Raw genomic sequence first — 15,000 nt, forward strand, 5'->3', positions numbered from 1 at the left:
TAACTACTACAATGTAATTGTTCAGTGGCCACTTTCCCCTTTCTAAGGGTAGAAGAGACTCTTTAGCTATGGTAAGCAGCTCTTCTAGGAGAAGGTCACCTCAAAATCAACCCAATGTTCTGTAGTCTTGGGTAGTGCCATAACCTCTGTACCATGGTCTTCCACTGTCTTGGGTTCGAGTTCTCTTGCTTGAGGGTACACTTGGGCAGACTATTCTATCTTATTTCTCTTCCTCCTGTTTTGTTAGAGTTTATATAGTTTATATAGGAGATATTTATTTTAATGTCTCTATTAAATTATCTTATTTTTCCTTGTTTTCTTTCCTCACTTGGCTATTTTCCCTACTGGAGCCCCCTGGGATTATAGCATCCTGCTTTTCCAACTAGGGTTGTAGCTTCGCAAATAATAATAATAATAATATGGCTGACCCTCGTAACCATTTGGGATACAAAAACTACATAAGCAAACACATTGTGTGTTTTGTGTTTATGTTACCAAGACCAGCCGCAGTCTAGGTTACCGGGAACTCGACCGGAATTATGCACGGACAAACACTTCTAACGTCCTGTCATTTCTGGGTTTCGGACTAACATAAGTCGGCAGTAAAAACAAACTTTCCAAAAGCATTCTTTGTACAAAAGCAGTAAAGAATGACGTATCATTGTTTGCTGTACGAAGAAAAATGAACAAATACAAGAAGCGTGGAGAGCACTAAGCGTCACTAATAAAAAAAAATAGTTACTGCCAAGGACTACGTAGGCCAAGGCGAAGAAACTTCACGGTTCCATTCTACTGTAAATACAACACCTCATTTGACTTAAGTGATTTAATTAATAACTATAGTTTTAATCACTTGACATTCGAGTAAAGTTAAGTTGACTTGGGGGAAAATGTTTTAATTGTAATTCGTTTTATATATACAAACCTATTTATTATTATTATTATTATTATCATTATTATTATTATTAGCTAAGACACAATCCTAGTTGGAAAAGCAAGATGCTATAAGCCCAAGGGCTCCAAAAGGCAAAATAGCCCAGTGAGGAAAGGAAACAGATAAAATTGTGTGCCTGAGTGAACCCTCAAGCAAGAGAACTCTGTCCCAAAACAGTGGAAAACCATGGTACAGAGGCTATGGCACTACCCAAGACTAGAGAACAGTGGTTTGATTTAGGAGTGTCCTTTTCCTAGAAGAGCTTCTCACCATAGCCAAAGAGTCTCTTCTACCCTTACCAAGAGGAAAGTAGCCACTGAGCAATTATAGTGCAATAGTTAACCACTTGTGTGAAGAAGAATTGTTTGGTAATTTGTCTTGTCAGGTGTATGAGGACAGGGGGAGAGTATGAAATGAATAGGCCACACTATTCAGTGTATGTGTGTAGGCAAAGGGAAAATGAACAGTAACCAGAGAGAAGGATCCAATGTAGTACTGCCTGGCCAGTCAAAAGACCCTATAACTCTCTAGCGGTAGTATCTCAACGGGTGGCTGGTGCCCTGGCCAACCTACTACCTATATATATATATATATATATATCCCCTCTGATGGTCCAGCACTTTGCTGCAGTAGAGGGGCTTGAGTGTCTCAATGATGGGCTGGGCAATGGCAGTGGGGTAGTTTATCCACCCTGGCAGGCTCAACCATACCGCTAAGGCCAGTTCTGAGAGACCAGACCAAGACTGGACCCCTATAGGCCTTCTCCTTTATTTTAGATAGGCAAAGGCTAGGAGAAGGAAAACTCCAAAATCAAACCAAACCAAACCAAACAAGACCCCAACGGCGGAGCTTCCCAGCGCCGGCGGAAGAGGGAAATGCCTATCGGGCAGGCAACAAGGCGGGCCTTGACATAACAAGAACCCGGCAGCCCGATGCAACCAACATCGGAGAAGCCGCCTGTCTCATATGTCTTGAGCCGCGGTGAAAACGATGTGGGCCAAGTGTGTGTGCGTGGCCGTTGCAAAGCCACGACCACCCAAAACAATATACCCAGCTACTGGCATTCTGTCATTTCCTCCACCCTTCTTCTGATAGGAGGCTGATGGCTAACGACAGAACCCAATACTTGGACACGAGTGGGCGCCGACGACGATATATATATATATATATATATATATAGATAGATAGATAGATATAACGGAAGTTATATCATCAAGACGTTATCCCTACCAAGCGGGTAATGGATAGGGTTTAATGGCAGTACATGTATGGTTAATGTCTTCTGATTCCACTGGCGGACATATGTACTACTAATAGATGCCATATATTGCTTTTCTCTTAAACCATTCTTCAGTAGTGAGAAGCTATTTATGGTTATAAAAGTGAAAGATGCTGTTTTGGTATGCGATCTCAAAGTCGTGTTTTTGCTTTGGTATGCGATCTCGCCTGATAGTAGCGGTCTCACTTCATTTCACTGCGAAGCAAGAACCATTAGATTTTCTAAACAAATAAATATATACCGGGAATAATTATCTAAGAAATAATAATCAATAATTAATGTTGGCGTGCACAGCTCAACCTTACCGCTTGCCAGTACATACGGAACTTGATGTCTACTTTTTTGCGAGCGAAGCGAGCGCACGGCGAAGCGAGTGCACGGCGAAGCATGAACCATTAGATTTTCTATTATTCTTGTTTTTTCTACCTATTAAAAATATTGAGATCGCATACCAAAGCGAAAGAATAATTTCTGAGATTATGCCATAAATGATATCGCATACCAAAACAACACCAACTGAAACTTAAATGCACACTTTTCCCATCATTTCAGGATAATTAAACAGACTAGCGTGTAGGTGGTTTTATTTCTCCATAAGGTCATCTACTCAAGAATCCAGTATACTCTGATAGAAATCTGGAAATATACCATTCGCTGATGATGTTGCAGGTATGAGTGGCAAAAAGGATTCCTTCATAGGGCAATGTGACAGAGATTATAATGAGTGTCTCTTCTGAATCTTCTTTTCTGAATCTCAATTCATATGTGAGTATTACATACTGGTTACAATCAGATGGTCTCTAGGTAGGTGAACGAGGATTACAACAATGATTTATGATATGAGAGAAAAGGCGTAAGAGAGCAACTTGCATGTGTGGTATCTACGAAAAGCCAAAAATTACATCAACCTGCTTTAGTAGTTCAGATGAAGCTGAGAGCGAGAGAGATAAACAAAATTTGAAAAGTCAGACCCACAGCGGGAAAGAAAAAGATGGCGCCTCGGTTGATCAGGAAGTCGCGATCCATCTCCATCAGACTCTGAAACAGCTTCATGGAAGAGATATGCTTTGGGAAACGCCAAGAATTACTCGAAACCTCGAACATACGCAGGGGTTTCCGACTTCCGACTTTCATATGCAGGATAGTGTCTACTTTGTTCTTCCCTCGGAGGCGATAGACTTCCACGACCACCAGGGTGACTACCATGCAGAAGTCAAAGATGATCAAGCAAGCGTACCACACGTCGATGTACTTCATGTAGGCCGTGTGGGGCACTGCCTGGTTCGTCTGGGTGAGGAGTCCCGTTAGAACTAACAGGGATGTTAGAGACACCATGATTCGATCCTGTAAATACATTGGACGGATTTCAGTCGACTTGTGTATAGAAATCAGGGGTGATGTGGCCTGCGAAAAGTGAAGCATTCTAGTGACTTATGAAAGTTGAGTGCGAATAGTGAAGCACTCTAATTTTATCTAAATTTCAGGTTGGTTGATATAAAGTATAAGTGAAACCCTCTGGTCTCCTCTAAAATTTTAGGTTGATATTGGCTGCAAAAAGTGAAGTGTTCTAGTTCTATCTAAATTTGAGGATCATATAGGCTGCGAAAAGTGAAGCATTCCGGTTTATCTAAATTAGAAGTTGATATAGGCTGCAAAAAGTGAAGCATTCCAATTTTGTCTACATTTGAGGTTGATATAAGGTGCGTTATGTGTACCATTCTACAGTTTTAACTACATTTGAGGATAATATAGGCTGTGATAAATTGCTTCCTACAGCTTTACTTTGATTTAGAGGTAATACAGTTTACCCCAAAGCTGAAGCAAGTCCTCCAAGAGAGGGCAACCGTGAAGCATTCTAGATTTTTATTGATCAGACTTTCAATATTGCTTCATCGAGATATTTGAAGTGTATGTTGTTCTTTTGAATGACGACTGATTCCAAAGCCTTAAAAACTATTTATGAAGATTGATTGATAGGATTACAAAGCTTATGTACCGTGGACTTCCACTATCTTGGGTTAGAGTTCTCTTGCTTGAGGGTACACACGGGCACACTTTTCTGTCTTATTTCTCTTCCTCTTGTTATTTTAAATTTTTATAGTTTATTTAGGAAATATTTATTTTAAAGTTGTTGTTCCTAGGATATTCTATTTTTCCTTGTTTCCTTTCTTCACTGGGCTATTTTCCCTGTTGGAGCCCCTGGTACTTGTATTTTATATTGATTCACTCAACCTGGACTAAGACCTTCAAGTGTTATCAAACTTACATACCATCAAACAATTCTTCTTCATCCAAGGGATTAAATACTGCACTGTAATTGTTCAGTGGCCACTTTCCCCTTGGTAAGGGTAGAAGAGACTCTTTAGCTATAGTAAGTAGCTCTTCTAGGAGGGCACTCCAAATCTAACCATTGTTCTCTTGCCTTTGGTAGCGCAATAATTTCTGAAATCTCATACCAAAAAAGCACCCTTCATACCTGTGAGAGTTTGCAAATGGGAATTAGAAAACGTCTTGTAAACAACTTGAGCTACTAACCTGGAAGTCATCCAGATCGAACAAGAATGTCAGATAGCATATGATTATCAAAAGTCCGCTTGGAATGAAGGCATTACCGATGTAGAAGGCGTATTGGTTCTTAAACTCCAGTCCTACCTGTTCAAAAATGAGAAATTGAAAGGTTGCATATCTTATTAAGGCTACACTTTTTTTTTTACCTCAAGGGTTACATATTCAATTTACTCCAAACAAAATTGCAATCATGAGGAGAGAAGTATCTAAGTTAATTGGTGGGTCTCTTATCTTGGGAAATATTAGGAATTCATATTGTTGAAAAAGTTATTTCTCCAGAAAGGAAACTGTTGTAGAGTAATGGTAAGCCAGATCTTCATGGTAGTGGATTTCATTCTACTACTACTACTACTACTACTACTACTACTACTACTACTACTACTAATAATAATAATAATAATAATAATAATAATAATAATAATATTGATTTTCCGTGGTCCAGGTACTACTAAACTAACCTTACCAACGTGAAACCCAATCTGAGAAATTAGTTTCGCAATGTTAACCACAACATTGAATTAGGTACTTCGCAGTTATTTTGTTACTGTATGGGTACACAACTATTGTAAAGACAGTTAGGGTCTCTTAACTTCATATCAAAATACTCTCTGATAGTCCAGCAGTGGACTCCCCTCTGGAGCCAAGGGCTTCTTAACTTCATATCAAAAGACTCTCTGAGAATCCAGCAGTGGACTCCCCTCTGGAGCCAAGGGCTTCTTAACTTCATATCAAAAGACTCCTTGAGAATCCAGCAGTGGACTCCCCTCTGGAGCCAAGGGCTTCTTAACTTCATATCAAAAGACTCCTTGAGAATCCAGCAGTGGACTCCCCTCTGGAGCCAAGGGCTTCTTAACTTCATATCAAAAGACTCCTTGAGAATCCAGCAGTGGAATCACCTCTGGAGCCAAGGGCTTCTTAACTTCATATCAAAAGACTCCTTGAGAATCCAGCAGTGGACTCCCCTCTGGAGCCAAGGGCTTCTTAACTTCATATCAAAAGACTCCTTGAGAATCCAGCAGTGGAATCACCTCTGGAGCCAAGGGCCTCTTAACCTTATATCAAAAGATCCCCTGAGAAACCAGAGGTGGAATCCCCTCTGGAGCAAAGGGCTTCTAGTCTAGGCTAGGCTAGTCCAGTCTAATCTAGTCTAGTCTAGTTTAGGCTAGGCTAGGCTAGGCTAGGCTAGTCTAGTCTCGTTTAGGCTAGGCTAGGCTAGGCTAGTGTAGTCTCGTTTAGGCAAGGTTAGGCTAGGCTAGTCTAGTCTCGTTTAGGCTAGGCTAGGCTAGGCTAGTCTAGTCTAGGAAAACATTACCAGAATTTAGTATTGCCTTTTAACATTGTTTTAATAAACTTACGTTTACTGGCTGTGTAGCGATGCCCTACTATAACGAACAGACTGATATAACAGATGCGCAACAATTCAAATATAATGTTCTTTTGCCTTAACTTCACTTATTGATGTATTTTTCATGTAGGCGTGAAGCCAAAGGTGGAATCCCCTCTGGAGACAAGAGCCTCATGACTTCATATTAAAAGACTCCCTGAGAAGCCAAAGGTGGAATCTCCTCTGGAGACAAGAGCGTCTTGTCTTCATATCAAAAGACTCCCTCAAAAGCCAGAGGTAGAATCCCCTTTGGAGACAAGAGCCTCATGACTTCATATCAAAAGACTCCCTGAGAAGCCAGAGGTAAAATCCCCTTTGGAGACAAGAGCCTCATGACTTCATATTAAAAGACTCCCTGAGAAGCCAAAGGTGGAATCTCCTCTGGAGACAAGAGCCTCTTGTCTTCATATCAAAAGACTCCCTTAGAAGCCAGAGGTGGAATCCCCTTTGGAGACAAGAGCCTCATGACTTCATATCAAAAGACTCCATGAGAAGCCAAAGGTGGAATACCCTTTGGAGACAAGAGCCTCTTGTCTTCTTATCAAAAGACTCCCTCAGAAGCCAGAGGTGGAATCCCCCATATCAAAAGACTCCCTGAGAAGCCAAAGGTGGAATCTCCTCTGGAGACAAGAGCCTCTTGTCTTCATATCAAAAGACACCCTCAGAAGCAAGAGGTGGAATCCCCCATATCAAAAGACTCCCTGAGAAGCCAAAGGAGGAATCTCATCTGGAGACAAGAGCCTCTTGTCTTCATATCAAAAGACTCCCTGAGAAGCCAAAGGTGGAATCTACTCTTGAGATAAGGGCAACAACCTCATATTAAAAGATTCTCAGCGAAGCCAGAGGTGGAATCCATTCTGGAGCTAAGGCGTTAAAGAAAATTACGATAACTGCTTACCTTAATGGCCATCTCCCTGTTTATCTTGACGATCTCAGAGGTGACGTTCGTTATCTCATACTCCAGAAGCCTTCGGTTGCCGATGAAGTCCACGGAATCCTGCCATGAAGAAATACTTTACTGATCTTAAAATTTGAAATATATCTCTTATTCATTACTTATATACATTTTAATTGCTATTTTCACATTTCCTCTCTTTACTTATTTTTCTTATTGGAGCCCTAGGGCTAGTAAAATCTTGCTTTTCCAACTAAGGTTGTAGCTTGGCTAGTAATAGTAAATAGTAATAATGATATATAATGTAGAGGTTTTAATTCTTCCTTATAATAGGAGAGGGTAAAGAACCAGAAGTTTTAGTTGCAATACATCTCGTGATTTTACTCTTTCTATTTTTTGATATATTATTATTATTATTATTATTATTATTATTATTATTATTATTATCATTATTATTATTATTATTATTCTATCTGGGAAAGCACAAAGCTACAAGCCCCAGAGCATATTATGCAATATACTATATATATATATATATATATATATATATATATATATATATATATATATATATATACATATATATAAAATTATATATATATATATATATATATATATATATATATATATATATATATATATATGTCTGTGTGTGTGTATGTGTGTGGGTTTGTGTGTGTGTATGTTTGTAAGACTCTTTATCAAGTTTAAGTTCGAAAATCAAAATAAAATCCTATACAATATCTTCTATTGTTAATGTTCCCTTAACAACAATATGATTAAATCAAAATTATATTCTCTCTCTCTCTCTCTCTCTCTCTCTCTCCCTCTCTCTCTCTCTCCCTCTCTCTCTCTCTCTCTCTCTCTCTCTCTCTCTCTCTCTCTCTTTAATATGTCTCTTTATTCGGTAGAGAATTGTCAGGGACAGATGTATGTAATATATATTATTTTCAAATCGGTATTTCAGTGGATAGTCTTAATTTCAGTTTACTATAAAAATCAAAAACATACATTATAAAAAGCCTGGCCTATGCGGGATAATAATAATAATAATAATAATAATAATAATAATAATGATAATAATAATAATAATAATAATAATAATAATAATAATAATAATAATAATAATAATAATTCCAGAACATTAAATAAACAAATCAGAAAGCTTACAAAGTAAAAAAAAAAGCTAAATGGAATCTTTTTTAAAACTAGAAGAAAATGAAAAATCCACGAACTCAAAAACTAATATTAAAAAGACGCCTTAGAAAACTCACGATGATGTATTTCAAATTGGTGTTGAACTGGTTACCCAGGAAAATGACTGAGCAGAACTGCGTGTCGAAGGGATACCTCCTCAGGTTGAACTGACACGAGAAGGCCAGGGTATAACAGGTCATAAGAACGAGGGTGTTTCTGTCTCCTTCGAAGATTTCGTCTGGAAAAAAGATACCATTTTTGTTCAGATTTGCTTTTATCAGTAAATCTATGGCTTTAATAATGTTGATTAGAATGTGCAGATATTATTTCGTTCAATTGTGGTGCCCTGATCTAGTTTTATTCTCTAGTAATAATGCTGATGATGACATATTTATGATTACATAAATAGATTGGTAAGGAAAGAAATGTAAAAGCTCTACGGATGTACAAACCCTTATTTGACGGACATGCTTTTCCTATTATTATTATTATTATTATTATTATTATTATTTGCTAAGTTACAACCCTAGTTTGAAAAGCAGGATGCTGTAAGCCCCATAAGGGCCCCAACAGATAAAATAGCCCAATGAGGAAAGTAAATAATAAAACGAATAGAATAGTGTGCCTGAGTGTACCCTCAAACAAGAGAACTCTACCCCAAGACAGTGGAAAACCATGGTAATAGCTAAACTACAACCCTAGCTGCAAAAACAGGATGCTGTAAGCCCGATAAGGGCCCCAGCAGGGAAAATAGCCCAGTGAGGAAAGTAAATAATAAAAAGAGAAGAATAGTGTGCCTGAGTGTACCCTCAAACAAGAGAACTCTACCCCAAGACATTGGAAAACCATGGTACAGAATGCGTTAGGTTCAGCCACCCAAGAAAATGTCAACAGACTTCTGAATTATACTGTTCACACTATTGTCAATTTTTTTTTAGTGAGGCAGATTTGCACCGACTCGCAGGGGTGCCATTTTAGCTCGGAAAAATTTCCTACTATCTGATTGGCTGGACTAGATGTCTCTAACCAATCAGCGATCAGGAAACTTTTCCGAGCTAAAAGGGCACCGCTGCGAGTCAGTGCAAATGCGCCTCATTAAAAATAAATTTAGTGAGCCAGACTCGCAGGGGTGCCCTTTTAGCTCGGAAAAGTTTCCTGCTATCTGATTGGTTGGACTAGATGACTCTAACCAATCAGCGATCAGGAAACTTTTCCGAGCTAAAAGGGCACCGCTGCGAGTCAGTGCAAATGCGCCTCATTAAAAAAAATTGAGTATAATACCTTTTTAATGAGCCAGATTTGCACCGACTCGCAGGGGTGCCCTTTTAGCTCGGAAAAGTTTCCTGCTATTGATTGGCTGGACTAAATGACTCTAACCATTCAGCGATCAGGAAACTTTTCCGAGCTAAAAGGGCACCGCTGGGAGTCAGTGCAAATGCGCCTCATTAAGAAAAATTGAGTATAATACCTTCTATCGTGGACGTATCGTTTTCCTGTAGGGGATTGCTGTCTCTCTGAACGAACAGCACGGAAGATTTCGTCGTAGTGCTGGCCAGAGTTCGATCTTCAGATTGAACGTTAAATTCGGGGATCCAGGGAACTTCAGATGGCTGTGGAAATAACATAGATGTATATTATTATCCGCGGAGGTAGCAGCAGTAGGGGACTCAGCATTATGAAGCTTCATCTGTGGTGGATAATGTAGGAGGTTGGGCTGTGGCACCCTAGCAGTACCAGCTGAACTCGGTTGAGTCCCTGGTTAGGCTGGAGGAACATAGAGAGTAGAGGTCCCCTTTTTTGTTTTGTTTCATTGTTGATGTCGGCTACCCCCCCCCCCCCAAAATTGGGGGAAGTGCCTTTGGTATATGTATGATGTATGTGATGTATATTATTATTATTATTATTATTATTATTATTATTAGTAGTAGTAGTAGTAGTAGTAGTAGTAATATCATTACGGGTATCCAGGGAACTTCAGATGGCTGTGAAAATAACATAGATGTATATTATTATTATTATCATTATCATTATTATTATTAGTAGTAGTAGTAGTAGTAGTAGCAGTAGTAGTAGTAGTAGTAGTAGTAATATCATTACGGATATCCAGGGAACTTCAGATGGCTGTGGAAATAACATAGATGTATATCATTATTATTATTATTATTATTAGTAGTAGTAGTAGTAGTAATATCATTACGGGTATCCGGGGAACTTCAGATGGCTGTGGAAATAACATAGATGTATATTATTATTATTATTATTATTATTATTATTATTATTATTATTATTATTATTTGCTAAGCTACAACCCTTGTTAGAAAAGCAGTATGCTATAAGGCCAGGGGCTCCAACAGGGGAAATAGCCCAGTGAGGAAAGGAAATAAGGGAAAATAAAATATTTTAAGAATAGTAACATCAAAATAAATATTTCCTAAGTAAATTATAAAAACGTGAACAAAACAAGAGGAAGAGAAACATGACAGAATAGCGTGCCCGAGTGTCCCCTCAAGCAAGAGAACTCTAACACAAGGAAGTGGAAGACAATGGTACAGAGGTTATGGCACTACCCAAGACTAGAGAACAATGGTTTGAGTTTGGAGCGTCCTTCTCCTAGAAGAGCTGCTTAGCATAGCTAAAGAGTCTCTTCTACCCTTACCAAGAGGAAAGTGGCCACTGAACAATTACAGTGCAGTAGTTAACCCCTTGAGAAAAGAAGAATTGTTTGGTAATTTCAGTGTTGTCAGGTGTATGAGGACAGAAGAGAATCTGTAAAGAATAGGCCAGACTATTCGGTATATGTGTAGGCAAAGAGAAAGTAACCAGAGAGAAGGACCCAATGTAATACTGTCTGGCCAGTCAAAGGACCCCATAACTCTCTAGCGGTAACAATTGTTAATATATATTTCCTAATAAAAAATAACTGATGCTTGATAAAGAAAACTATGATTAGTTGATGACTGATGTTAGTCAAAAATAAGGATAGAAGAGACTCTTTAGCTATGGTAAGGAGCCCTTCTAGGAAAAAGACACTTCAAAAACAAACCATTGTTCTTTAGTCTTGGATAGTGCCATAACCTCTGTATCGTGGTCTTTCACTGTCTTGGGTTAGAGTTCTCTTGCTTGAGGGTACACTCGGGCTCACTATTCTATATTATTTCTCTTCCTCTTGTTTTTTTTTTTTTTAGTTATTATAATTTATATATGAAATATTTATTTCAATGTTGTTACTGTTATTAAAATATTTCATTTTAATAGTTGGGTTAGAGTTCTCTTACTTGAGGCTACACTCAGGCACACTATCCTATCGTATTTCTCTTTCTTAGACTTTTTAAAGTTTTAACAGTTCATATATGAAAGATTTATTTTAATGTTGTCACTGTTCGTAAAATATTTTACTTTAATTTTTCATTACTTCTCTTGTAGTCTCCTTATTCCTTTTCCTCACTGGGCTATTTTCCCTGTTGGAGCCCTCGGGCTTATAGCATCACGCTTTTCCACCTAGGGTGGTAGATTAGCAAGTACTAATAATGATAACTGTTTTAATAGTAGGCCCATGCTTACAATGATATAAAATAGCTAAGCATTTACTTATTACACAAGAATGTACAGTATATATCTAATAAGACCAGTGTTAACCCTTTTACCCGCAATGGACGTACTTTTACGCTTCACAAAACTCATCCCTTTACCCCCATGGACGTACTGGTACGTCCTTGCAAAAAACTGCTATTTACATCGTTTTTTGCATATTTTTTTATAACTTTATGAGAAACTTCAGGCATTTTCCAAAAGAATGAGACCAACCTGACCTCTCTATGACGAAAACTAAGGCTGTTAGAGCAATTTAAAAAAAAAATATATATATTGCAAAATGTGCTTAAAAAGAAAATGCCTAGCTGTTAAGGGTTGGAAAGTTCCAAATAGCCTGGGGGTAAAAGGGTTGATGTATGGATCAGAAACGTAGGCCCTAGGACAAAAAGAGAAAGCAAAGCTTGAGAGAACAGAGATGAGAATGTCGAGGTGGATTATGAGAATGTCACTGCTTGATAGATTGGAAAATGATGAAGGATGGCATGCGTAGTAAATATTTCAGAGATGACAAGAGTGCCACGACTCAGATGGTGTGGGGACATGTTGAGGATGGATGGTGGGGAGGGAGCGAGGAGGGCTTGGGAGGAACCTGTTATGGGGGGAAGATCGAGAGGGAGGCAGATAGATAGTGAGATAAGGTGAAGGATGATATGGAGAGAAGTCTGGTGGAAGAGGATACCTTTGATAGAAGGCATTGGAGAGGGCGCATCACATAACCGACACTTTAATGTAGGGATAACGGTGGGATAGAAGAATGTATTCTTTTAACGGGTCGAATAATTAGGTAGCCAGACGAACAGACAGATAAGGAGACATTGCGACAAAACTCACCTTGACTCTGTTGGTGAAGTTCCCCACCTCAAGATTCCTGAACCTGAGCCTGAAATCCTTCCACTTCAGCGTCTCACAGACGTCGATCTCAACCCTGAACTCGGCTATGTTCATCTCCTTCACCGAGATGATCTCCTGCATGAAGGAGATCTCCAAGGGGCTCTCCCTGGAAGCAGGGGGAGGGATGTCGCTGGAATAACTCGAGGGAGGGATGATAACCGAGCAGTCCTTCTCATCGCTCAGGTCACCGCATTGGGTCTTCTGGTCGCATCGCTGCTGACGGGGGATGCAGCTTCCATCGTCGCAAGTGTATTCATTCCCCAGGCAAAGGGTGAAAAGGAGGGTCTGCTCTATCTGAAGAAAGTAGAAAAATATAGACCGTCAGACTACTGAAGTACAATTTCATACTAGTCATGTGGATAGGTGAATATAGTAAGAAGGAAGATAAGATTCTATCTTAAGAAAGTAAAAAAAAATGGACCGTTAGACTACTGAAGTACAATTTTATACTAGTCATGTAGATAAGTCCAATATAGTAAGTAGGAAGACAAGATTCTATCTTAAGAAAGTAAAAAAAAATGGACCGTTAGACTACTGAAGTACAATTTCCTACTAGTCATGTAGATAAGTCCAATATAGTAAGTAGGAAGACAAGATTCTATCTTAAGTAAAAAGAATTGGAGCGACAGACTACTGAAGTACAATTTCATACTAGTCATGTGGATAGGTGAATATAGTAAGAAGGAAGACAAGATTCTATCTTAAGAAAATAAAAAAAAATGGACCGTTAGACTACTGAAGTACAATTTCAACATAAAAACATTCGCTGCAAGTTTGAACTTTTTGAGTTCCACCGATCCAACTACCTGATTATGAAGATCATTTCACAAGCTACAATATTTTAATTGTTCGAATTTCATACTGTTGATTTGGTAGATATTTGCTGAATCCGTCGTCAGGATGGGAGGAGCGAAAAGAGGAAAAGTCCCCTTTGTTCCTTTTTTATGTCGGCTACCCCCCAAAATGGGGGGAAGTGCCTTGGTAAATAAATAGATAGATCTCTATTAAGACTCTTGTATCTACTATGCATAGCAGACTTTGTACCTAAAGCAATATTTAAGAGAACGTCAAGTAACTACTTGAGTCTGAGTTCAGTGCCAATACTTATACTGATTACATTGCTAGGCCTAAACTATTGAAAAGTGTGCTATCTTGACTCATTAGTTTCTTGATGGCATCAACTAAGTAATTTGGATTCTAGGTCAATCTAATTAGTACTCCATACAAAAACAAGAGATATATACTGTATGGCAAGATGATTCCTTGACATACTCAACTTGCAAACTTTATTCCTGCCACCATATTTAAAATTACCTGGTGATTATTAAATTTGAACTAACATTCTCAAATCTACTGATGATTATAAAGTTTGAACTACTGTACTAATATTAATTGGTAGTTATAAAATTTGAACTCCCATAGTTAAATTACCTAATGATTGTAAAGTTTGAACTATCAAACTAAATTAACTGAAAGCTATAAAGTTTGAACTACAACACCTAAATACTGGATTCAATGGATCACTCTCACCTTGTCCACCTGGCATTCATCTCCCTCGATGGTCCATAATCTTCTTCCAATTGGATAACCATAAAGCGGGCCAGGGTCAGTCACCGCATAAACGCCAGTCTCATTTGAAGTCATGTTCATATACCAATTCCTATTGACTAACCGGATAACGGTCAGAAAATGCCCAAGAAACTCTGGAGTTCCGCCCTTGCCATTCTTAATTGTATAAATTTTGTCAAATTTTGACGCTTTGCAAAGACCCCTCATGCGAAGAGTTGGATGTCCTGTAAATCTGCATATTGGACAAATCCTGTCGTCGCATGGAACAGGAGACCAATTGTTCTTGAACACCGGAGACAAAACTACAGCGCACGTATATGCATCTGTAGACTTAGAGGGAGGGATAAGTTTATCCCATGTGAGATTTTCTTTATTACTTAGCTTTCGCCAGGCTTCGCCTGAATGATCTCTAGAAATTCCCAGCCAGTAGATTCCTGCTCCAAAAGTGCACTGTTTCATGAACCTTCCAGCCAGTTCGGCCGACTTTCCATGCTCTTCTTCATTCTCTGGAACTTCCAGAGATCCTTTCAAAATGCTGCACCACCGATTTGCCTCCAGGAAGCCCATTTTATATGGAAAATGTACAGTGGCATGGCGGCTCCTTACCTTGGGGCAAACTGACTCGATTGAGGCTGTGTAACGAGACGTTTTCCCTTTCAGTTCCAATACAGGCCAGGACCCGGAGAACTGGT

At 38.8% G+C, this 15,000-nt stretch overlaps 1 protein-coding gene across 1 annotated transcript in view; it reads right to left on the minus strand.

Moving 5' to 3' along the window:
* Window positions 1–2,799: 2,799 nt before the first annotated feature.
* LOC137657311 (uncharacterized) overlaps window positions 2,800–15,000 on the minus strand; it is a 36,275-nt gene continuing 24,074 nt past the window's right edge. The window contains exons 7-13 of the mRNA XM_068391645.1: window positions 14,270–15,000; window positions 12,680–13,033; window positions 9,726–9,867; window positions 8,335–8,495; window positions 7,064–7,162; window positions 4,749–4,865; window positions 2,800–3,557 (exon numbers count right to left, since the gene is read on the minus strand). The exon at window positions 14,270–15,000 is cut by the window's right edge and continues 241 nt beyond it. Of these exons, the coding sequence (XP_068247746.1) occupies window positions 3,135–3,557; window positions 4,749–4,865; window positions 7,064–7,162; window positions 8,335–8,495; window positions 9,726–9,867; window positions 12,680–13,033; window positions 14,270–15,000 (2,027 nt within the window). The 3' untranslated portion in view covers window positions 2,800–3,134. The remainder of the gene's footprint in view (window positions 3,558–4,748; window positions 4,866–7,063; window positions 7,163–8,334; window positions 8,496–9,725; window positions 9,868–12,679; window positions 13,034–14,269) is intronic.

The sequence above is a fragment of the Palaemon carinicauda genome, chromosome 18, assembly GCF_036898095.1.
Source record: "Palaemon carinicauda isolate YSFRI2023 chromosome 18, ASM3689809v2, whole genome shotgun sequence".
NCBI classification, from domain to species: Eukaryota; Metazoa; Arthropoda; class Malacostraca; order Decapoda; family Palaemonidae; genus Palaemon; species Palaemon carinicauda.